Source organism: Drosophila santomea, chromosome 3L (assembly GCF_016746245.2).
Source record: "Drosophila santomea strain STO CAGO 1482 chromosome 3L, Prin_Dsan_1.1, whole genome shotgun sequence".
Taxonomy (NCBI): Eukaryota; Metazoa; Arthropoda; class Insecta; order Diptera; family Drosophilidae; genus Drosophila; species Drosophila santomea.
The window spans coordinates 4,003,724-4,029,410 of NC_053018.2; the positions used below are offsets into that span (position 1 = coordinate 4,003,724).

At 40.9% G+C, this 25,687-nt stretch overlaps 1 protein-coding gene across 2 annotated transcripts; it reads right to left on the reverse strand.

Annotated features, from left to right (window-relative positions):
- Positions 1-337: 337 nt before the first annotated feature.
- LOC120448666 (protein sprouty) lies at positions 338-24,966 on the reverse strand. 2 transcript variants are annotated; one of them, XM_039630802.2, is made up of 2 exons: positions 24,829-24,966; positions 338-4,253 (listed from the first exon to the last, which is right to left on the reverse strand). In XM_039630802.2, the coding sequence occupies exon 2, from the start codon at positions 4,048-4,050 to the stop codon at positions 2,248-2,250; it is 1,803 nt and encodes a 600-aa protein (XP_039486736.1). In that variant the 5' UTR covers positions 4,051-4,253; positions 24,829-24,966; the 3' UTR covers positions 338-2,247. The 2 variants fall into 2 exon arrangements, with proteins under 2 accessions (XP_039486736.1, XP_039486735.1); XM_039630801.2 differs by lacking the exon at positions 24,829-24,966 and adding an exon at positions 16,238-17,414.
- Between the last annotated feature and the right edge of the window lie 721 nt (positions 24,967-25,687).

Here is a 25,687-nt window from a genome sequence, read left to right on the forward strand (position 1 = left end):
ATCTGTGTGAGCAGCCCCAATCCGAAGCCAAACGAGAATCGCGTTCTGTTCTCGGGGCCTCCGGTCGGTCGGTCCGTGTGCGCTCGAGATAAACAAACTGCCAGTTCACTATCAATCAAATACCGGAAACAGCTGCTTTAGTTTTGCCATAGCCATTTGGCACACCAATACAGAGGGAAAACACACTCTCACACAGACACATACACAGCAACACGAGATCGGAGGAGAAAAAGGCTCCCAAGTTATAGGGAAAAATAATACAACTTCCCGCAGTACCATAAAATATGAAATCAGTTGCTGCCGTCTTCGTTGGAACTTGCAATGAAACACATGAAAGTTATTATATTTTTTAGTATTATATGATTTTTTTTATTTTGTAGTTTTCAACGGAACATACATTCTAAAAACATTACATAAAGTTCTTCTGGTTCTCCAGGGCATCGTAGTGAAAAGCCCACATACTCGTCCTACTCAACGCGTCCTCATTTCTACTCAGTTTATTTTATTATAATGAAATGTACAAATAAAATAAATATTCATTATGCATAGCTTTTTTGTATGTATAGAGTGCCTTAAATATTAATATTTATCTTTATCGTTATCTTTATCTTTATGCGTGTATATTTTTTCTGTTTCTGTTTCTGTTTCTGTTTTTTGTTTGTAGGTCTGCGCTTCTTGAATTTTCATTATCGGCTAGGTTTTAAGGAGTTTTTCCAGCTTTTAGTTTGTTTTTTGGGGTTTTTCTTTTTTCCTTTTTTGTTGCGTTTTTTTATTTGTTTAGAAGTTAGGAGTTTTAAGCATAGTTTTCAGTGTGTATATCTAGGCGTATATATATAGTTATATATAGTACATATACAGATTACATATATAGCATATAGTAATGTGTTTTAGTGTTTAACATTAATCTTTAATTTACTTTTTTCGCTTGCTTCTTGCTTTTACGTGTATAAATTTGTTTTAAGTTGCTAATTTGCCACTGTTTTTGTTGTCATATTTCATATGGATATTCTATACAAAAAATGTTTGTTTGTTTGTTTTGTATTTTTGCTGCATTTATGGTAGATGTGTATTTTTTGTTGTTTTTTTTTTTTGTTTTTCTATTATTTGGAATTTGCTTGCATTTTGTATCTCGCATTTCGCTTAAAAATTTTCATCATATTTACAATCTTGCTCACATTTTTGGGGCTGCTGGCTGGAAACACTACGAACCCACCGATCTTTAACTATAAAATAAGTTCATAAGCAACCGATTTCGTTATCCCATATTTTCGCTCCTCTGATTTGTTCCGGCTTCGTAGTTGGTAAAGTAAACTAACTGACTTTTGGTTTGCAGTACATCTAGATCGGTATCTAAGCACATTTAGACTGCTCTATAGGTTGCTCTAAATTTATCGAAAAGTTCGTCGCCCTCAACACACATACACACACCACACCACACACATTAATATATCAATTTTAAGATTTAAATTCGTAAAGTTCTAAAATATTTTTGTGTAATTTTCGGTTTTCTGTTTTTCGGTTTTTGTTTTATTTTGTTTCTGTTCTTTCTACAACATCAAAAATGGACTGGACTTGGTATATATAATATTTGACTAATTTACGCCATTGAATATTTCTCTAAAAGTTCTCCCGTGTGTGTATATAGGTATATATAATATGGTGTTTTGTTACGCTTGCCCCAAATTGTTCAGTTATTCAGTTTTTTCAGTTTTCTCAGTTTTGTATATGAAAATAATAAAAACTTTCGCCCGTTTACTTTACATTCGTGGAAAATTCATTGGAATTATTTGCATACAACTAGTTACATATGTTTATAAAGTAAGAATTTGACTTAGAAATTGAACGTTGAACTGAAGAGTTTTATTAAGCAAGTAAAACAAAAATCAAATAATACAAAAAAAAATCGTTCGAAAAATAATTCCTAATCGCTTTCGTTTCGTCAGTTTTGTTTTCCACTCGTCGCCACTCGATTTGTTTTAAGCAAAAAATTATTTTTTAAATAACATTTCTAATAATTAATAATTATCTGTTTGCAGTCTTTGGTTATTTAATTTTTCTTTCTTTCTTTCTTTCCTTCCCTATTCTTTTATATATCCTTTTAAATCATATATTAAATATTTTCCGTATATATATATGTATATATATGGGGGTATATGTTCACGATCCAGCCCACGATTTAGTTAAACTTCCCATTTGTGCCTCGCGGTTTTTGCTGGCGTAAAAAACTGGGCACATGGAAAGGTGCCCTTAATAGTCGGGACTGGAGTCCAGGAGTCGCTTCTCCGGGGTGAGGTCACCCTTTCGCAGGATGCTCCTGGCGGCACTGCATCCATGATCCATGGCCTTGCCATTGGCCTGGTTGAGTCCACCATCCGTCACGCCGCCGGATAGGCTCACACCGCCACCCAACCCACTGCCATTCACCCCAAGCGGCACAATGGGCAGCATGCTGCTGGTGGATCCAATGCTACCCACACCGCCGCCGGATCCTGCTCCACCGCCGCCACCGATGCCCTGACAGCGGCAGCCGCGTCCGGCGAACCTTCCGTAGCACTTCTCGCACAGCTTCATGCAGCCGCGCATGGGCCAGTAGAACCACAGGCAGGGCAGGAAGATGGACAGTGCTCCAAGCCAGCCCCATCTCTGGGTGCGCTTGTAGGGTCCGCAGGAGCAGGGATTATCCACGCAGGGTGTGCCATTGCCATCATCGCAGTCCAGGTCATTGTCCCGGGCGCAGTGATAGAACAGCGCCTTGGCGCAGCACAAACAGGAGGCATAGTCGATGACCGACTCGGCGCTGCACAGACACGTCTTGTTGCACACCCACGACTGGGGCAGCGGCCTGGGGCTCTGGCACTGCTCGCAGCGACAGCGACCGCAACGCGGACACACAATGGGATTCAGCAGGCTGGGATCGCCGGCCATCACCAGGGGTCCACCGTTGCCGCCGGCACCGCCCGGTTGCAGCAGCTCCTCCAGCGCGTGCATGTGCTCCTTTTGCGTGGCGGGTGTCGGCTGCTTGGTGATGATGGGCTGGTTCAGACCGAGACCCAATCCCAATCCCAATCCCAGGCCCAGTCTGGGCGGTGTCGGCTGCTTCGAGGCGGGTGGTTTAGTGGTGCTATTTTGCAGGTGCGAATGTAGTAAGCCATCGGTGTGGTCGCTTCCAACGGACGTCGCCTGCGTCGTCGTCGCCAGTCGCGCATGTTGCTGGTGTTGCTGCAGCTGCAGCTGCTGCTGTTGCAGGTGCTGTTGTTGCTGCTGCTGGTGCTGATGCTGCAACTGCTGCTGGTGTTGTTGCAGGTGCAGGTGCTGATTCCGCTGGGGCAGCAGCAACAGATGGTGGGTGGTCGTCTGGCCATTATCCTGCTGGCCAGCCGGATGCTGCGAGCGCGTCGCATGTTGCAGCGGCGTGTCCACATACTCGTTGGTTAGCCTTTCGGATTCGGGTCGCGGTTGCGCCAGCGTGACGGGGGAGGCGGGCGGCTGGCCCAGAGCGTTGCTCACCGGCTCAGCGCTTTGGAAATGACTAAGGAAGTTGTTGTTGATGCTGTTGTTATTGTTGTTGCTGCTGCTGCTGCTGGTGTTGCTATTGACCAGCGGTACAGGTGCCGGCGGTCGACGTCTCGTGAAGCTCGACGACGAACCGGAAACCGAACCCGAACCGGAGACACTGATGCCCGTCGCCGTGGTCGAGGAGGCCGTACTGCTGTTCCGGCTCAGACTGCTGGGACGCTGGGGCAGGAAGGTCAGGTGGTGGATCTGATAGTCGTCAAAGTCCGGCGATGCGGGTATTATCGATATCGTATTGTTGTTGCTCGCGGCGGCGCTAATACTAAGTTGCTGCTGTGAATTGTTGTTATGGATTGCTACGGATGTTGCTGATGATGCTCCTGATGCTAATGCGGATGCGGATGCGGATGCAGTTGCTCCTACGTTCGGATCGACACCACTTAACGTCGGCTCCGGCGCCCTTGGTCGATGCACGCGCGGTAATAACTTCGGGGGCCGGGGTGGCGCCAAGGGATCGCCGCCATTTCTGCGATCCATGTAGTGTTGTAACCAGGACTCCTCCCCCAGCTGCACTCCTCCACTCCTCCTCCGCTCCACGCTACTCGCTCCACCTCGATATCGAGATCGCTCCTCCACCTCGAGATCCGAGATCCTCAATGCCGTCGATCGTAGTTGCTGCGCCCGGACTCAGCTCGATTTGCCTTCATCCTTTTGCAGATTCAGACAGCTGCGATTGCTTTCTGTAAATACAGGAAAATGAAATGGAAATTAGTTTATATATTTAGAAAAATCTGAGTGGGATAAAGAACGCCTAAAAGTAATCCACGTTTATTGGAAGTACAAGAATACAACGAATTGGTTTCTGCAGTTTCGCCGTCACTAAAATGGCACGTAGATGGGTTCGCCATGCTTATGGATAAACTCAAAATAAATAGTGAGCAGAAATAGTAGAAGTGGTCCGGCACGAGGGCGTGCCTCTGGGTCCAAAGTCCCAGATGCTTTTGTTTGGATTAAATATGGCTAGAAGTGAACTTTTCATCGTCGACGGTTTTAATGTTTGTAATTAATTCCGCTGCTAGGAAACCAAAGTGTGAGAAGGTCGCACGTCATATTTATTATACAAAAGTATATGTACCAAGATAAAGAACGTATTTTTGTATTTTTGTATTCCCCTTTTTATCGGCATGACTTTAATGTAAACATCATAGGGCAAACACACATACTCTGGCTTTATGATTATTATTATTATTATTATTATGATTATTTCGGTTCATAATGCTCTCGGGTTCAACGGAATCGGCGGGACATGATTTTTCGGCGATTGTGTTTCGTAGTTTCTAGGGAAACTGGGCTTGGTCCCCACCGCCAAATGTTTAAGATCAAATTGCTCACTTATGTATGGATGTTGGAGTGTTTCGTAGTACTATATGTATTGTATTGTATTATGATCTAGAAACGTTGGCGCCCTCGACTTTGCTAACCCCTATTATCTGCCTTAATTGCTTTCACCTCGCCAATCTGATTCGGTTATTGCGGTTATATTGAAACAAAAATGTATTTTCGAAATTCCATTCAGCGTTCTCCTCTCGCTTTTCACGTATGTATTTCCGCTCCGCATTACGTAGGGCCATAAAAATAAATGGAATAACTTTCATAATTGTTCAATTTGGCATATCAGAAAGAAATTAGCGTTTCGAATTTGGATTCATATTCGTATTTGGATTGGGAGTGAGAACCTCGAATCATTTGAATCTCTGCACTCTGCATACATATGTGTATATATACATATGTATATATACAATCGATCGAGAGCGAAGAACGAAGCGAATGAATAAAGAAAATGATGCTAATTGAACTTTGACTGAGTACATTTTTAGGCGTTGATGATGAGCATGTTAATTATGGCACGATCGCTATCGCGATTTTGGGCCACGCAAAATAAAGCATTTTTATGGCGAAACAACTGCAGTTTAATGGCATGTTCTTTGCGATTTATAGCAGCGATGCAGCAGTTAATCTGGTCAACGCGGCGTATGAGTAATGCGATAGACCGCGCACTTCGAAATCCACGCCAGACGTCGCGTTTAGATAAATATTTGTTTACACATAATTAAAGGCAACGATGTGCCTCGCCTGGCAAATAAGGAAATACAGGAAATTAATAAATGGCGACTCTCTTCCATAAAAATTAATAAAAGAGCCAGCCAACCAGACAGCTGAGGGCAAATTACTAGAACTAAATGTGAACGTATTTCATAAACAAATAACAGTTATAACACTTTTTTGTACTGTCTTTCTCTAAATAATAATATATAATTTTAACTGCTTAAGAGTAGTGGTTGCTCACTATTCACTTGACCATTGCTGTATGTGTGCCGATATCTAGCGATAAAAAGCCGAAAGAATTATTATTATTATTGTGCCGCATAAAAATTGTTTTTAGCGCCAACGAAAATTTCTACGCCCCAAAAGAAATAAATACAGAGAATATGCATATGTATGTATGCATATATGCAGAGCTATAGGTATGCGAGTGGGTTAAGTGTGTGTTTTTCGGTGGGTATGAAAATTAACACAAACGCCCACTTATTGACGTCATGTCCGGTACTCAAAAACAATTTTCGAGAATGATCACAATTGGGAAAAACAAAATAGAAAATCAACGAAAACACACGTCGTGGCTCGAGTGGATGGGGGGTTTTTCTCGGACACTGGCAGTGGATCGCCACTGATTGCCAATAAGAAAATCGCGGCACAGGTCCCTCCTCTTTATATATTTGGCAATCGACTTTTCTTTCGGGAGGGGGGAAATCTGTTAGCATCATCTCGATATTTTCCGTTCTTTGATATGCAAAATTCTCGGTAGTAAACTATTTATAAGCCTTTTTTTTAAGAATGAACTCTAGGGGGAAGAGCTTTGATGTTGGAGAGATAGACGTAGTCGAATGGAAGGCGTTCCAAATCGAAGTTGAGTTCATAATTATCCATAAATTCGCTACAAGTTGAGCCAGTAAAATTCCAATTAAAGGGTGTAAATGCGGGCCATAAGAAACATATTCAAATTGCTCAATAAAAAAAATAAATAAACATAATTCAAAGTTTATTTTCGTTGGCCGCTTGACGCACAGCCCAAAGTAATGCCAAGATTTCGATTTCATTCTTAAATTAATTGGGCACAGCAGATAGAATACAAAAACATTGTACGTAATTTCAAAACAATTTTGTTGCTTTTTCGTTCACTCGCTTATTTTTAATTGCGCTAAAATTCTTTTTGCTCGCCGATTCTTTTTTTACTTCGTTTTTTTTTTTGTATTCTGTATTTAGTATTTTTACGTTGGGCAAACTTTGACCTTGGATCGCCCAGAGCGCACAGTGCCTGAATAAAAAATAAATTATTTCGCTGGCAGTGAGTGTGATTCAATGGCGCACGAAATGTGAAATGTGGCATTTGAAGCGTTTTCATTAATAAGTGAAAATACGACAGGGGGGGGGCTAAAGGGGCGCTGAAGGGGAACTGAAGGGGGGGCTGAAGGTCTTTGTCGCCCGGCTAATTCATTCAAACGATTCGAAGAGATTCGCCTTTGTTGGTTTGCGTTTGTTTGTCCGTTTGTTTGGCTGTTTGCGCAAACAAGTGTCACTGCCAGTTGCGATTTAAATAAAATTATTTAAGGCAGGCAGACAGCCCAGCAACAACAAAAACAACAGCACAATGCGTAGCGTTTTTATATAAAAATAAACCCTGGCGAAAATCAAATGCAAACAGGTTTTTATTTCTTACTCGGCCTGTCATTCTGGTTAATAAGCCGGCGAATAAGGCGAATAATGTTTCTGGCGACCGAGAAGTCCGATCTTTGGCTTATCAACGGCTACGTTTACCGTTCCAATTGTCAAATGAATTAATAAAAGTTATTGCCCAGCGTATAATGCCAGCATGACCCAATTAAATTACTCACAAAAAATCCACACAAAATCATGACGAACAAAGTCATTTTTCAGTCTCTTAATTGCCGCTTCTTACATTTAAGAGGCCTGTTCAAGACGGAAAGTAAACAAGGAAAATGATCTTTTAAGCTGTAGGTAAATTAAATACAGTGTACAATTATTTATATATCGCTCTCGCACGCGGCTATGAACTGAACTCTTCACTAAGCCTACTTTGTGTTAATTTTTTGTTAACTTTAGTGCTGATCTAGTGTTTATTGACGCGTTTTTGAAACTGTCAGCAATGACGACACAAAAAGTACGAGTTGCAATTCATTTTATCATGTCTGAAAATCGTGCTTATATTTTAATTAGGCTTTTCAGACAATGTTTCAACGTACTTTCTGATTTATTTCATTTTTTTTGCCCCCATTACGATTTTGTGTCAAGTTCTGCCAGGGGAAAAGTACTCTACGTATATATAAATATATGTATGAATATTTAGGAGTTTATTCTAAATATTATATCTCCCTTTTGGAAATATGTTTTTTCGAGCTCTGCTAAAAATATGTGCGGATACACACGCTTCGAGGGCAGACACACATGAGTAGATAACTGAAATGCGAAGAGCGACAGATGAAAAACCTACACAGGAAACGCTAATGACTGCAGGCAACTCGGAGGGCACAAAACGCGAATGAGAAAACTGAAACTGAAACGGGAATCGCTTGATGTTGCTGTGGTGCTGATGCTGCTGCTGCTGCTGTTGCTGCTGCTGCCACGACAACAACACAAAGCAACAACAGCCAGTCACAGAGCACAGATCATTAAACTATTTAAATGCCCAACCGACCATATGTTGCAGCAGCAGCAGCAGCAGCAGAAACATCAGCAGCAGCAGCAGCAGCAACATCAGCTAATAGTTTTCAAAGCAAATGAGCAGCACATGTGGCAAAGGGCTCACGCACACCAGCTCACCAGGCAGAGTATCTGTGTGAGTGTGTGTGTGCTAATGATATATACACCAAAGTCGCCCTGAATGATAATTATCATAATGATGATGATGTTCATTCTTGTGTCTGGAATGGTTCGCTTCGGGTTTTCCTTACTTTTATAGAAATCATTGAAGCCAACTCTGGCTGAGATCGGTGTGTAGTCTGTGGAGTGGGGGGTTTCAAAGGGGAGAAGGAGAAGGAGGAGGTGGAGGAGCCGAGAAGAAGCAAAAGATCAAATCACCAACAAATGAGCTGAGCCAAGAAGATGCCATCAACTGGAGGCCCAGACAACGGTCGACCGCTCAGAGATGTCGCCAATGGGAACTGGTTCGGTAAAAGGCAGTACCCCTATAATTGCAGTTTACTTAGTTCATATTTATAAACATCTCATATTCCCAAGAGAGTGTATTTAGTTGGAATCCGGTGGAATACTTATCCAATTGGTTGCAAATTGAAAAACTATAAACTTGGAAGCTGTATCACAAAATAACTTAAAGTTAAATCATTTAAAAACACAAAATGGTATTGGGTATTATAAGAGCCCATTGAAAACGAACTAGTTTCCGTAAACTAATCAGCACTTCTCCCCTGTTTTCCCTGGCTTATAACGCTGGTTTGTTGTCTGGTTTGATCTGGTCTAGAGGTCTAGAGATCGAGTGAAGAGGGGAAGATTGGAAGAGGGGAAGATTGGAAGAGAGGAAGAGAGGAAGAGGCAGGAGAGGAGGTGGAGAAGAAGCCCATAAACTACAAGTGATCGACCTTAAGATTTTCTCGGCCTGATTGTCTTCATCCCGTCGGATCGGGGTTTTCTCTAGGCTACAGCATGCCGTGTATTCCGCATCGTATCGTATCGTATGGCATAGTAGTGTATGTAGTGTGTATGGTGTTGTGTGTGCGTAAAGTAGGTAGATTTCAGGTAGAATTCGAATTCTCCGCCGTGCGTTGTAATGACTGAAGTGAGTTGCAGTTAAGTGGCAGCCAAAAAGGAAGCTGCAACATGTGTTGCCTCGCCATCTCACCAGCTCACCAGCTCACCATCTCGCCTCTCTTTCTGGCCCCCCTCCCCATCCATGTGCGTAAGTGGTGTTCCATTGTGTGTTGCACCTTTTGTCCGGCCATGCACAACAGCAACAACAACAACAACAACAGGAACAGTGAACAACAAACAGCAACACCAAACACACGGCAGCAACAGTATTGCAACAGCAGCAGCATCGGTCGAGATTCCGATACCAGCTCTTGTCTCGGCCTTATAGAAACATCCAACAGATGTTTTCTATGTTTCATTGTGAAAAATTTTCTCTTTTTCCCAACCGCCAGCTTGTTTTTCCATATCTAGCCGTCCCGCTCATTGGGTGATTGCTCTCCTTTCATTTTGGATTTCTATTGCTCGGTTTTTATTTTTTTTTGTTTTTTTTTTTTGCCCATCCTCCATTGTTGTAGTTCTCAATCGCCTGCATTCGCTTCATTCTTGAAAAGGTGGTGCACTCGTAAATGGGGTATTATCACAGAAGAGAACTGAATGATCGGAGGAAAGTCGGGGATTCGGTTGCCTCATTGCCAAGGAATGATGTGGGATGATTTATTTGCCTTCGGGGCTGGGAAATGGATTCAGATTATGAAAACAAAAACACGAAACTTCACCTAAATCATATATTTTTGTTTCGAATAAGACTGTTTACTTTTCGTTAGCTAGATCTCACGGATTGCGTTCTTTCGATGTTCTGGTTGTATTTTAAATCAGAATTCCTACTCTAGCTAGGCAGATCTAAAGAAGTCACATAGATATCTTTTAGGTTTTCCCACGCAGCAGAGACGATTTCACTCCCCACACAACACACCCCATCATTTCCGTCGTCTGGCTTTATAATTTCGACATGATAATACGGTTACCTTCCTGCCGGAGATATCATGGCTATGGCTATACCTATGCCCAACCTTCCTACTCCGGATCCCCGAGCAACGCCCACACTTCGCTAGACGGCCCAACCCTCTCGAGAAACGCAAAGGCAGGGAATATGCTGAATATAATGTTGGGTACAATGAAGGCAGGGAAGGGCAGGGTAGGGCAGGGCGCACTAATAGAGCCATGAGCATAGAGCATACACATAATTTTCTATATCTAATTTGCGTGTTCTATTCAAAAATTCCGTTCACATCCTTACACGCGCAAACGCCCACACAGAAGCTGGCAGCGACGTTGACTGCGCCGTCGACTGCACAGGCGACAGCTGGCAAAAGTTGCGTGTATTGGTGAGTATCTGTGTGTGCGACACACACGCACACCTACATAGACAATGCTCATTGGCTTGGCTTGGCTTGGCCCGAAAAATGAAAAGACAACGAAACTAAATAAATAAGAATTGCACGGCGGCAAACTCATGACATGCTGGTGATGACGTCAATGGCACTCACACATACACACGAAAACACAAACGCACACACGCACACAACGCCAGGTTGTCTGTCTCTGTGTCTGCTATATAAATTTCGCTGCTATTTATAGAGTCCTTGCCCCGAAATAGCAACAACATTTGGGTCCCCAATAGGCCCGCAAAAACCATCCCAATTCCACTTCCAACCCAAGAAAAGAGACCCGAAATTGGCGAAAGGCAATGTAAACAACCTGACCCGCCCTAATGTACAACAATACAGATTCAGATTCACACACAAACACAGGCACACCCCCCAAAATGAACACCTCCCAGCCACCCACTCACACACACACACACACACATAGGCAGACCCACAGGCGCGAAGGCAAAGCCAAAGTTGATCAAAGAATGAGGGCCAAAAGTGCGTGACTTTGGCAGCAAACTTTCCTCAATGACTAGAGATGTCAATCCGAAACCAAATTAAGGCACAGATACAAATTGAGATAGATATGCAGGAAGTTTAATCCACAAGGAAAAGAGAAACTTCTAAGTGGTTCACCCGAATAACAATCCACCAAGTCAGCAGTGGGGCTATTAAAACGCATATTTTTTGTAGAGCAAAACTTTAAAGAAGTTTTGCCCAATTAAAAGCCATCATTATACTGTGAATGCCCAACTTTATCGTGTCACGAACACACCCCCAAAACGCCAGACACACCAGCAAAATGACAGCCCAACCACCACCAACACCACCAAACAACCGCCCACAAAAGCCGCACAGAGATACACGCACTTGACTCGTCTGCCTCGCTCCTAATTTTCCTCATTTTCCACGAAGCGTGGCAACCGAAATCTATTTTTAGCTCACCGATTTTCCAACGCCGCACAAGACAGTGAGCACAAAATAGAAGCGGAAAGCCACAGCCTTATGCAGCCCCACTGCCCCACCTGTAACGTTCAGATAAGACTGATGGGGGGAAAACTGACGCTTAAAGTGTTTTTTTCTCCACGTTTTTTCCTTTTTTTCTCTGCTTTTTTTTGGGCTGGTGTAGTCATGGGTTTTGGGTGGACGAGCACGCCCACTGAAGGTCTCCAAGGAAGGCTGCGTGGGCCCGTCTTGAGGTCACCTACGCTCACACACACACAATCACACTTACACACTCACACATCTCCAGTGAATACACATGGAGTCCTGGCCCACGCTCAGTTGGCTATTTTCGCACTCACACGGCGCAAAAGGAGCAGCCATTTTAGTTAGATAATTAAATGTCCTTTAATAAACCTAACTTTTAAAATATTACTAATCATATTATTTATTAAAAAGTAGTTTCCTTATCAAGCCAATAGGTCAGCGTTAAGGTCAAAGTAATTTTCATATAGTGACAAAGTAATACAAACTCATATTGAAATGATTTATTGAAAAATAATATTATCACAATTACTATAAGCTGTCAATTCATGCTGTTTACTCTTCAGTAAGGCACTGTTTTTCTCAGTGCACCCGTGCAGACGACTTTGCATACGAAGTGGGGATAGGGAGCGTAAGAAATGCCAGCATTTCGCATTTGTTTGGACGTGTCCAAGTTGTCACCTGCTGGTGGCAAAGGTCACGCCCAGGCAATTGCATTACGCTTCCAATTCAAAGGACTGTCATAAGCAGGCGCCACCACCCAGATCCATGCCCATGCCCATGCCCATCCCCTCAAGAATCTCATCTTCATCCATGCTGACTGCTCTGTGCATCTGCATCATCATCAGCTCAGCATCGCATCATCATCAACATCAACATCAACATCTTTGGGTTTATCATAGGTTGTCGTCGCCAGCCATTCATTGACGACAATTCTAGCTGCGCACATAACTCGGATATGTACCGATGGATATATCTATATATATAAATATATATATATTTATGTGTGTAGAGAGCTGTGGCTGTGTGCTTAGACCATTTCTATGGACGCTCGATTAATGAGCGTTTTGTATGCGTTGCTCGACCACCGCCTCGCCTTCTGGGTGGTCAACCAGCCCCCAAAGCCCCCCCTCGTTTTCCCTGCTCGAGTTCCCGAAAACTGAAAGCCATCTAAATCTGAAACCAAATCCAACAGCAAGAGCAACAGCAACAACAAACGGAAGTGAGCTATGGGCGTGGGTTGATCTGGAGAATAGAAGGGGGTGCAGTTATTGTCTTAGTTTGCTAATGGAAAAGATTTTCTGGGAAAGTCTCGCAACGTAGTTAGAGCCATGAAAAAGAGCTTTGGCATGTACTCTTTGGCGGAATTTATTGCAATATTTGTGATAAAAATAGTAATCGGAATCGATAATGGGGATTAAAGACTAAAGTACTAACTAACTGCTCTGTTAATTAGTCCCGTCAAAGTGAATAACAATAAATATTTAAGTAATTACAGAAATGAGGTTAATAGTAGTTGCTTTGCAGACCCATTAATTAATGATTAACCCAGAAAAGAATGGAAAACCGCATAGACCCTTTTGAATTTACTTCGTAGTCTTCATAAATTCGCCAGTCGTCAGCTCTTTCAATTGCAGTTGTGTGTTGGCCCCCACAACAAACACGCTGATGCTGTTCTTGTTGTTGTTATTGTCGTATTTATTTTTAAAAATTATAATTTTCAAAAATAAAAAGGCCATTTTTCGTTGGCTTTTTTTTCAGCGTCGGTGCGACGACAAAAATAATGAAAATCACATGTTTGCTTGCGGCATAAAAATGGTTGTTGGTTTTGGTTTTGGTTTTGGTTCTGGTTTTGTTTTTGTTTTTGCCTCTGCTGCTCTCAGTTGAGTTGAGTTCAGTTGGTTTAGTTCGGTTCTTGTTGGGCTGTCATTTGGCGTTTTGCTTTGCTGGCAGCACAACACACATATCTTATAGATACTTTACTATATATGCACATACATACATATGTATGTGCCATGCCCATCTACATGGCATATCTGAAATCTCAACCCATTGAAGCGTGCGCCAACCCATCCCCTTCACCGGATTTTCCCCACTTTTCGTCGGCTTAAGTAAATGTTACGTGGGGTGAAAATTTCGCCACTTGATCGTTTTGATATATCACTTTGGTATCTCTCTACATTGCATTTGGATTGGTTATTACCCAGCACTCACCAACGAGCAGTTGGTGTTCTATGAGCCGTTGCTTCAATTATGTCGTCGGTTGTTGTCGTCAGAATCGTATGGTATATAGCATATAGCATATAGCATATTGCTTATAGCATATATAGGATATACCCCGTGGCCCAGCAGATCTTGGCTGCCTTACATTTTGGTAACAGTTTCGTGATAATCTATTTTTGGGATTGCGAATGCAATTAATTTGCTGTCATTTCGGCCTCTCGCTGTTGTTTGTGTAATTTTATTTTTCGCCGACTATTCTTGATATATCCCAAATAAGACAGGGGAAGATATATGCATGGCATCGGTGTATATATAGACGATTTGCTATAAATCAGGTGGGAGCGGGGCTGATTAAAACGAGACTCTCTCATACAAAGTTACAGGTAATGATGTACAAAGTTTCCTGCTCGAGCACCGACAACCTAGGTGTGTACATGGTATATGTTAGATATACCCCTGCGGAAACCTTCACGACTTCCCCATCCATCTGGCTGTCTATTTGGCGTCTGCGTCATCAACGTCATTGTGGATCTGGTGGATGTGGTGCTTCGCTGTGTGCCTAGCTGTTTATTTAGCTAATAAAAATTAAGCATTTAATTTATTTATTCAGATATGTTTGTGTGCACATGTTTTTCGCCAGCAGCGAAACGAAACGAAACCAAAAGAAATGAAGCCAACGCCAGAATTTCCTTCCATTATGAATGAAATTTGTATTTGTGTATTTTTGGCTATGACATAAATTCAGAGCACAAAACCGAAACAGAAACCCAGCCGCACAAAAAGGCCACTTAATTCAATTGGAAATTGGTAACAAATTTTTTAAATTCTTCCGAAAAATCCAAAGAATAAACGAAGGCGAGACGAGACCATCGATCAAAAAATGTTAACTTATCGGTTGAAAAGTTGTTACGCCTCTTTTATTTATTCTGCCTCTCGTTTCGGTTAGCCCCAAAAATTAACAGCCAGCAAAAAGTAAATAAACTTAAATATTTTTCGTCGACTGATAAACGTCCTCTCTCCGCTTCGTCTGATTTTTTAAGCGTGTGTCAGCGTGAAAAAGAAAGCAAAAGCAAGAGCAGAGCCTCAAAAATAAAATAATAAACGAAAAAACCGAAAAACCGAAAAAAAACGAGCCTAATACCTGGGGGTCTTCGTCTTATCGAGTCACCTAAAAAGTATCGATGACGAAACTGCAACTGATTAGAAGGTTTAGCTAAAAGTCAGTCGTCAGTCGTCAGTCGACTGATTTGTGAATGGAATTCTCTGTCGAACTGAACCGGCTGTGATCGATCGATCGATCCGATCGAATCGCATTGAATCGCATCGCGCATCCCATCGAATCGGATTGGATGGGATGGGATCGACTGGGCATTATCAGTCGATCGGCTGGGCAACAATGAAACAACTTTATAAATTCACATTCTAGAATTTCTCCACAGATGCAAACCGAATCGCAGAGCAATTTATTTTCAATAAAAACTGATATACTCCTCTGCGTGTGTGTGAGCATTTGGGGGATTGGGATTATCTGTCTGGTCCGATCAGTAAATACCGATGGGACACGAGGCCAGACAAACAAACAACTTGAAATGTCAGTTAAACTAAACATTTTGTTCGCCAGCCGCAAAACAATAAGTTTAAAATATAATACACAAAAAAAAAACAGGAAAATTTATTTGATTTTACTTTGACAGTTAATGCATTTATATATATTTATTTTTAGCACTCTCGGTTGAGAGATCAAAGCAATTCTATCTATAGAACGTTTTGTATTCTTCAATGAAATTCTAGAGGGCAGTGAAAAAACAGGATGAATTATAGCGTAAAAAATAAAAATAAATAAGTGGAAAGTCTAACAAAGATAATTCATAAAACATTTTTAATGTTTGTCATTTTATTAGATTTAGTTTGATAAATCTTATGCTTAAGCCTTTTATGCTTATTTTCCTGTAATGTTTCAAGTCTACAAAAACACGTTCATTTCCACCATAATTCTTCCTGATTTCCGATCACTACTTATGTTCATTTCTCGAAAAAAAAAAACATGTCACGATGCAGTCATAAATTAATCAGATATTCGCATGGAATAAACATATACACCAATTATTTCTATCAAGAACTGTGCATTTCCTGGCAATCCATTTGGCCGAAGGTTGGACGCCAAAACGTGATTAACTGAAATTGCAGCAATTGCGCGGCTCTACGGCTCTATGGCTATATGGCTATATGCTTCTATTTATTCGAGATCGGGGAGATATGTATATGCCCAGAGATCTTGGCAGCTGTGGGGGCGAACTTACATTGATTTTCAAAAGCAATCCGTGGTACAAATTCCGTAATTAATCACCGTAAATGTGTGTTGAATGTGTTGTGTAATCCTTATTTTTCGAGATGTATCCAAAGTGATGAATTCGATTCTTTTTGCGTGTAATCCAAAGGCGATTTGGAGACGTGGGGGGATTTCTACAGATTCTTACTCGCGATCGCGACTGCTGGTTTTAATTTAGCATTTATTAAAGGTGATTTTTCGCTTTGCTTTCTTTCGCATTTCATTCACAAAAGTAAATTTAATTAACACAAAAACGACGCCGGCGTTGATGTTTGATTTTGTTATTATTTTTGCCAGACTCGTATTTTTATATATTCGCTGGGTTTGGGTTTGGTTTGGTTTTTGGTTTTTTGGCGTGCCAATAAAATAATAATAATCAACTTGGCGACCGGCGGTAGTGTTGTTGTGGTTGTTGCTTTTGTTGCTTTTGTTGGTGGAGCAGCGAAGCTGGCGTCGCACAATCACACACAGATACACGAACACACCGAAAGCGGGGCCACGTCGTCGCCTATGTGTGCGTGTGTATGCGAGCGGCGAATGTATCTGTGTATCTCGTTGCTGCGTGTGTGTGCGTCGTTGTCTTGAGTAAAAAATATTTTTATGCAATTTTATATATGTACGTATATATAGATTTATAAAAATATTTGTGTGCGCGAGAGACTGTTGTTGTTTGATTTTGTGTTTGCTGTATTTTTTATATTACTTTTTTTTTTTACTTCTTCCCAACACGTTTTGTATTTGATTGGCTTGAGTTGACTGCTTTTTTTTTGTTTTTTAAATAGATGTTGTTGATTTTCTTCGAGCAATTTGCATTTTTAGGCACATGATTTCCATTGGAAGCGATTGGTTGCTTGGCTTGGTTAACTATTTCTATTTCTATTTCCCAAAAATAAACACTCACTTTTCACCACACACAATACTTGCAAGTGATTGCTTGTTTTATATATATTCAATATATATATATATGCGGGTTGTTTAGCGCGTTCTGGTAGTGAATTGTTTTGTTTAGCAGGTTATTGTTGCTCGATTTGCTTAATGAATTGGTTGCTTCGAAAAAAAATGTTGTAGTTTTACAAAAAAGTGGCTTGATTTTTGAGGAAATCGGAAAGACAGCGAACGCGACAATCGCGGCAACCGCTCGTCACGAGGTTTTGAAGCGAAATGAGCCGCAGTCGTTTTAGTGCGACGTTCCCTCTGTTAGACGGCTGTTAGCGCGCTGTTGGCTCAAAACGAGCTCGCTGTTAACTCACGGCGAAAATCTGAGAGAGAGGCGGCAAATTCGAACAGCGATCACTTTTTTCCCTCTTTTTTGCTTTAATTGAACGAAATTTTTCATTCTCAAAACGTTTGGATGTGTGTGAGAGAGCGTTTGCTGAATGGGCGTTTTACTGGCGTTTTTGAAGGGGCATTCAAGGTTTTACACAATACCTTTTCAATCAGAATTCTAGAGTTTTGTTTAAAAATATTTTATTTATTAGAAATTCTCGAAGGAAACCCTTTTAAAAGGTTAAAAAACAAGCACAGGAAATGCTGTCGGCTGCTTGACTCACTCACACACGCTCGCTCTCAAATCAAACTCAGGCGAATGTATCTGTGTCATGCTCTCTCACTCGCGCGGCGAATTCAGCTGTTGCGACTATTCGTACTAAAAACCAACCGGACGTTGCCGCCCCTCGCCCCCCATAGCCCCCTCACGACCACCGCTGCCCCCCTCAGAGCCTCGTCCCCTCCCCACCCCACCCCTCCCTCTCACCCAACGCCCATTTCTATCTGTGTTAGTGGCTGTGTTTGTGTAAAAAACGGAAATTGAAAATATGCCAACTTGTAGGCGCGCTCGCTCGTTTTCAAGGGGTTTCAGCTCGGGATGGGGTGCATGGGGGTCGTGGCGAATTCATGCCAGTTTCTTTTTCATTCATTTAAATTTAAATGCAAACAACGAACAGCGAACGGCGAACGGCTCGCAGCGCAAACAAACAACAGAGCAAAGGCAAAGGCAAAGGCAACAACAGCGAATGCGGCAAACACAGGCAAAGCCAAGCGACAGCTGGGCCCCCCGCAATGTGCGAGCCCCTCGGCGACCCCCACGCCGCCGCCACTGGCACCTACCCACCATTAACCCTTTTGCTGTATACAATGTATTTTCTAAAATAAATCTTTAATTTGTAATTATTAAACAGCTTTCCCTTGCTTGAAGCCTTACAAATACCTATTTTTATTAGGTCCCAGTATATTCTTTTAAATTTATTCATATAAAATCATAGGATTTTTTATAGATAGTAATAGTCTTCAATGGGTTAAGCAGCTGGATTGCCTACGAATCCCCGATGCAAACAAGTTTTCCACGAATGGGTGTGCTGTCGTCGTCGCTTTTCCGGCCGTTGCGTGCATAAACTGGGTAATTTTCCCCGTCGCCAATTTGCCAATCACCTCTCGGCTCTGCACATTTTCCATACTATCTGCGTTTTTCCCTCAATGAAATTTTCCTTTAGCAAGTTTTCACTAGATCTGCAGCAGCTTGAACAACAATTAAAGCACACCCGCCATAAAAAGTGACTTAGATGGGGAAAATTTAATTGAAATTTTTGAAAATGTTGTGTTTCGTATAAAAACCATTTTCAGTTTGATAAAAAATAAATATAAAATATAAGTGACGCCGACTGCGCTGCCGACTTCGTCGCGTTTGCTGACAATATGAATGAAAATTACGCACACACAGTGAGAGCGACAGAGAGAGAGAGAGAGAGAGGCGAGAAAGTTGGGGGAAAACTCAAGAAGTTTTTCCATGTGTGTGTCTGCGTTTCCAGCCATTCAGTTGGTGCGAGTGTGTGTGTGTGTGTGTGTACGTTGCATGAGGTAAGCATAAGATGTGGTGTCCACGTGTGCCCATGTGTGCGTGGAAATGCTTCGCTCAGGTGGGACGAAGGTGGCAAATCATTCACACTAAAGGGTCACAGCCCTGTCCCAAAACACTAAAAAAAAATTCCGAAAAATTTTTCAATATTTTTGTAACTAAAAAGATTCTCTGAATTGTAAAGAACCCAATTTAGGTAGAATTTTGCCAATTCCAGATGATTCTTCCACACATTTGCACTAATTCTAAACTGCTGACATATCATAAAACATAACCCCTGATATCTACAACTCATAGCTCTTGCGTATGAATGATGTTGAAAAAGCAAATACAACAACACAACTGGATGTTGTTGTTTTCCCCAGTAGTTGTAGCTCTCGAGCAGAGTTGCCATAAATAAGATACACGATTGAGCGGCGCGTGCGGCTTCAAGCTCGACAACTCTGGTTGGAAACCTCCAACTCAAAACCAGTAGCACTTTTCTGAGAGAAAAAAAAAATGTGAAAAATAACATCAAATCGTATGGGTGTTGTCTAATAAGTCAAGTTTCGCGTTTGGGCATCGGAATTCGAAGATAAGCTTGAACTTTCCCAAAAATGGGGAAATGGATGGGTTTTTTCTTTCTTTCTTTTTTTTTTCTTTTTGTTACTATGGGGCGTAGTATCTGTAGAATACAAAATAAATAAATGGCATATTCCAAATGGGCACAGATACATGCAAATTTCTCGCTCACATCAAAATATCTCAATTTCAACTCTTTTGAGAGAATACTTCGCCGCACGGCGAATTGGCAAGTGGCCTCTCACCGATACAGATACAAATGCAGCGACAGATACAGCTACAGATACATTCGCCGGCCGTTCGGCTTCGCTTCGTTTCGTTTCGCTTCGTCTTTTTTATGAATGAAATGAACGGGCCCCGATTATAATGAATGGAATTGGAGGTCTGCCCGACGCTCTGCCGGCCTCGTGGGCAAACACAAAATTGCCTTTTGCCTCTCTGACTTTGCAAATTAAATATATTGTTCATCTTTCATTTTTTTCGATTTACCCATATATTTTTATCGAATATTGGTTAGTGTGCCATTTTTTTAGTTCATTGCTTAAGGCAGTTACATATTTACTGAATGGCTTCGTCGCAGACGAGTCGTCGCCATAAATCAGCGTTACAATACTGAAAAAATACACCGTATATGGCAATTTCTTCAAACTTTTAGACTGACTGGCATCAGTGGCGTAGGTGTGGTTTTTATGCCTAAAACCCGCAAAAGCGAACAAAAAACAAAAACTATATGTAGGAATATTTAAAGCCTGCTAATTGCCAAATTAAATTGTATTTGTAAGAATTTTTCCATTAAATAAAATAATAATTTACACGTTTTATTAATAGTTCAAAAAATTGTGTAAAGCGGCCAAAGTTTAAATATTAAAACACAAGCAAAATACGTATTATTTTTTAAACAGCAAATAATTTTAATATTCATTTTCCGTAACACGCCACTGTTCGACATAATTAAGTCTTGACAAAATTCCAGCCATGCGATGTGGGCGTATCACATTTGGCCAGATCTAGTCACAAAAACTAAGCAAAAATCAAATGGAGATGGGAAAAAGAGAAACATTTACATAACACGCCTCATTTGAAGCAAGTTGCTCAGGTTTTCCCCCAGTTGTCCCCCAAACATGGCCGTATGAATTGGGCTGGTCCGTATGTAAATCGAATTTTACCCCATCTAGAGAAACCCACTTTCTACGCACTGAGCAAATTTCCTCCAGAACAAGAGTATTTTCGAGTATCTGTATCTGAAAGATAAGAACTAAGGTTTATCATCGCTTGAGTCACGGGGCTAACTCGTGACTTGATCAAATGCAAAACAATAAACAGTTGGGGCATTGTCTTGGTTGTTTGCCAATATTGATAATACCGACGGTTAATATTTATTATTGTGGAAATGTATTTCCTTGAAAAGATTTCTGTTGAATGTTTACAGCCATAGCGTTTAAAAAATATGTGATAAACTAAATGATAATTTTTGGGTTGATAAGGTGAGTCGTTTTTATAAATAATTTTCCCTATAATCGGTCATGAAGAATTTATTTATAGATGGGTAGAAAGCTGACCGGAGCATAAATATGTACCTCGGGAACAAATTACAGATTCTTTCAGCCATTAAACATATCAAAAAGATTGCTTTTCAAACTGGCAGAAGCCTAAATTACAGGTAAAATTAAAGAGATTGGCAATAAGTGAAAGATGACAAAAAAGGTTTTTATAATATAGATATATTTAATTCCTAGCTATTTTGAAAACGGAATTACATAGTATAATAAAGCCTTTAGTTATCAATCAGATTTCAGTAAGAAATTTACAAGATTATAAGCTACTTTAAATAAAAAATTCCCTAGCGATTCAATGGAACAGCCGCCAATTGTAAATTATATAAAATAATAAAACAACATGTTATGAAGAAAATTTTTGCAAAAATTATCACATGGCATATAAAACCACGCTTTGCGAGCAGAATGCATATTTAAATTATGTATGTACAAATAAGATGAAGTAGGCTTGAAACCAAATTCCGAAGTGGAAGTGACGGCTTTCCCTCCCGTCGGAGCTTTGCATATCATTGGCCGTCGGAACCCCCACATGAAAAACTATTTAAGAGTTGTGTTTATTTTTTATGTCTACTCTCTATCAATATTTTAGCTAAACAAATTTGTGACAAACGCAAAATGACGATGGCAAGGCCAACTCGCTTCCGTTGCGATCGATAGTGGTATATAAACACTACAAAAAATTACTTTAACCAAATTGAAATGAAAATACTTTGCATTTTAATTTGGAAATATATACAATAAGCTAATGTTTAAAAAAATAGTAAATCATTTAAATATATATTGTGAAGTCGAAATTTATACATTTAGAAATAAACAAATGTTCAATTGAAATTGCTTCAAAGCGCGAAGCTTTGATTTAAAGTATCTTTAAAAAAAATGTTATAATATTATTATATTTATATATGTTGAATATTTTCCCTTGTCTATTTAAGCAATAATTCCACTTTATCTAAAATTTTTTAGCGGTGCAAAATGCGAGAGAAAAGAGGGGCCGAGTTGAGATCTGAGAAAAGCCCACAACTGAAATTGGAACGCATAGCTCATATTTTGGTTTCGAGTAGTTGCGACCACGAAGGCGGGGGAGTTGCCCATGCCCACATGGCCTGGCCTATTCATAATTATATTGGAGGAGCCCCAGCCCCCGGAACCACCTTAAATGGAGCTCCACATGTATATGCGTATGCAGCGTGAGCCAAAAACTGGACACACCGGCGGAAGCCATTTATGGCTAAAAAAAATTAATACAAATAAGATACAATACAAAAAAAAGCATTGGCACACCCGTGTCCAAAAATGCGAGAGGCACAGGGCCCAGAGGATCGTTTCGGATCGGATCGGAACGATATCGATGGCATAGTCCGTGGAATGCCAATGCAAAGCAGAAGGCAAAGGACTGAGGATTTGGGAGGCTGGTGGAGCCAACGGCGCAGACCAGTAGCCACATCCGCTGTCAAGTCTTTTGGGAAATTAACGCAGTTATTCACGCAATTATGTTACGCGACCGACCCGAAGAAAAGGTCTCCTGAGCGGACCAGCCCAACCCAGAATCAAAAAAAAAAAAATTAAAATAAAAATAAAAAAAAAACCAGCAGAACTCACTCGCAGGGAATTGGAATTCCTGCGACGATCAGCATGAAATGTGCGCATTAGTCTTGGTCAACGCCAGTCCCAAAGACAGAGCTAATTGAACGGTACAGATTCAGCGAGACCTTAACCCTCTGGGGATTCTAGGGGATTTCAAGGAAATTCCGAAATATTTTGGTCATACCCAAAGCCATAGGTTATACATATATTATAGAAACGCAGCAAGGCCTTGCATTGAAATATGCTTGGTAGGAGTTCTTCAACAATTAATGGACTTAAAAAGAAGAGGGACTTCTCTTCTTTAGTATAAAATATAATGTTAAAAAATGTATAGCAGCTATATTTATTGATACAACTGATAGAGCTAAGTCGCTTGCAAAATGGGTTAAGTTTATAAAATTCTCTGTGAGCCGCAGCCTCCATGTGAGCTGGCATAAAAGGCCAAAGTGTGTCTCAGCTTTCAGCCTTCAGTCCGATCTTGATTTCGCGTCATTATGATTCGCATACAGATTATACAAATTTCGAAAAAAGATATATATTCGGAGGGTCTGGTTGGTCTTCATGTTTTATGAGACATCTGCAGACAAACGCAGCGGGTTGCCGGCGAAAACACGATCTCCATCCTCATCAGCCAAACCAATTTCATTTCGAGATTCGTTCAGCTGTCGGTATTTGTGGGCTACTGTTTCGAATTTTTCAAAGTCGCCAAATAATTTTAATGATCTGGCACAGCGAACAAAGTACTAAATTAACTTAAGAGCCTTCTTCAATCCACTTCGCCCCACTCATCCTCTCCAGCTCCGCCTTTTCCCCACATTTCGGGCAGTGAAAATGATTTATGGCATTCCAGCAGGCCTAAGATCTAAGGCTCAAGCTTTGGATTTGTTTTTTAGGTAGGCAAAAGGGTACATATAAAAAATTCAATAAATTAAGATCTACCAGACTATAGTTTATAACGGGTGTTTTTTTAGAGGTATAGAACTTTAAGTTGGCATTACTGTTCAAGATGGCGACCGATTTAACAGCTGTCAAGTGATTTATTCTCAGTTTGGTTTGGCAATTCGTCATGCGTGCTTACAAAATCCAACTCGTGCAAGAATTGAAACCAAACGATCATCAAGCAAGGCGTAGATTCGTCGAATGGGCCCAAAACGAGATTGCTGTTGTTCCCGATTTTTCATAAGCCTCCAAGATCTTGTGATTTAACACCGCTAGACTACTTTTTGTGGGGCTATGTAAAGTCATTGGTCTATGCGGATAAGCCACAAACGCTAAACCATTTGGAAGACAACATTCGCCGTGTTATTGCCGATATACGGCCAAATGTTGGAAAAAGTCATTGCAAATTGGACGTCCAGATTGGACTACATCCGAGCCAGCCGTGGCGGTCATATGCCAGAAATCATATTTAAAATGTAATGCCACAAGATTATCTTTCATGTCAATAAAATTCATGTCAATCGAATAATCCATCGTTGTTTTATTGCAATTTAAAGTTCTATACCTCTAAAAAAAACACCCTATATTTTATTCATTTGATTGTAAAACAAAGCTCAAAGATAATGTAGGTTTCATAGGTTTATTTTGTTATTTTATTTTTGTGGAGGTTTTTTTGATCAACATCATCAAGTTATTTTAAGATATAGGCAGTAGATCAGGTATCGATAGATAGCATTCACAATTTTTTCAGAAATGTTATTCCCTATTCCCAAACTATATAAACGCGTTTCTACTTAGAATTTTAAGATTGGGATATGTCAACATTATATTATAATACCGAACAAATTAGTCCTTGATAACTCACTGCATTTAAATTGCTTTTAATGTCCTTTCTACTGCTAAGCACTGAACACTTAACCTTCGGGTGACTTTTAGCACTCGAAAGAGGAACAAAAAGTCAAGATCAAAAGTTCCAATTGACAATGTGAATGACTTAAGACATTTAAGTGTTCTTCGACTGCGAAGGTAGGATATTGATAGAGATGGACATGGGACAAGGAAGCTACTCACCGGCGAGGGGAAGTTTGTTGATGGATGGGTTCTGGTTAAAAGTTTTTCTCGGCTTGGTCGACTCGATTGCAGATAATGCAGATAATTTGATTAGAGTTTTTTTTTTTAATGGCTCGGTGCTGCTCGCCTTTGTTCGTTCAGGTTTTTGGGGTTGATTGAGTTGTTTTGTTTTTTTGGTGGCAACTGTACTCAACGAGCTGCCTTGGTTAATTGATTAATAGCACGATTATTTTGAATAAAGTTAAACTCGCTTATGCTATGTATATTTATGTTATTTAAATGGAATAGTTTATTATTTAAGATTGTTTATTATTAAAAGAAATCGCGCACTTTTACTTAGATTCACTAAAATAACGCATACGCCGTGTGCGCATCTATTAATCGCTAATTGCGTTGTGTCTTTGGATATACAATTGTATATATATCAGGTATATATATATTTGTTAAATAGTTTTGCAAGCACCATTTCTCGGAGATTGCACGTTGAATGCAGCCTGACTATCGTTCAGTGACTGAGCCAATGTTGCACGACATTTGCATCGGAGCTGCAGCCTCACCCGAAGATTGCCGATAGGATCTCGTCCTGGAGGGGAATAGCCATTCGTTCGACCGAAGGCACCCAAATCCAAAACACGAAACGAAACTGCGTGGGCTTCGTGCGCCATTCGTATTGTTTTCCGTATTCGGCTTTTGCTGCAGGACTAATCCAGGCTCCTGGCTGCTGGTTGCTCCTGTTCCCAGCGCCTGGCTCCCAGTTCCATCCATTTGCATGGCCATGCAGCCCCCTTCAATTGCCTACCAACTCCCCCCGCCCAACTCCCCAACACCCCACATCCAGCCAACATCCTGGCCTCGGTGG

Excerpts from the sequence above, each read along its gene's own strand:
- LOC120448666 (XM_039630802.2), bottom strand. The coding sequence starts at position 4,050 with ATGGATCGCAGAAATGGCGGCGATCCCTTGGCGCCACCCCGGCCCCCG.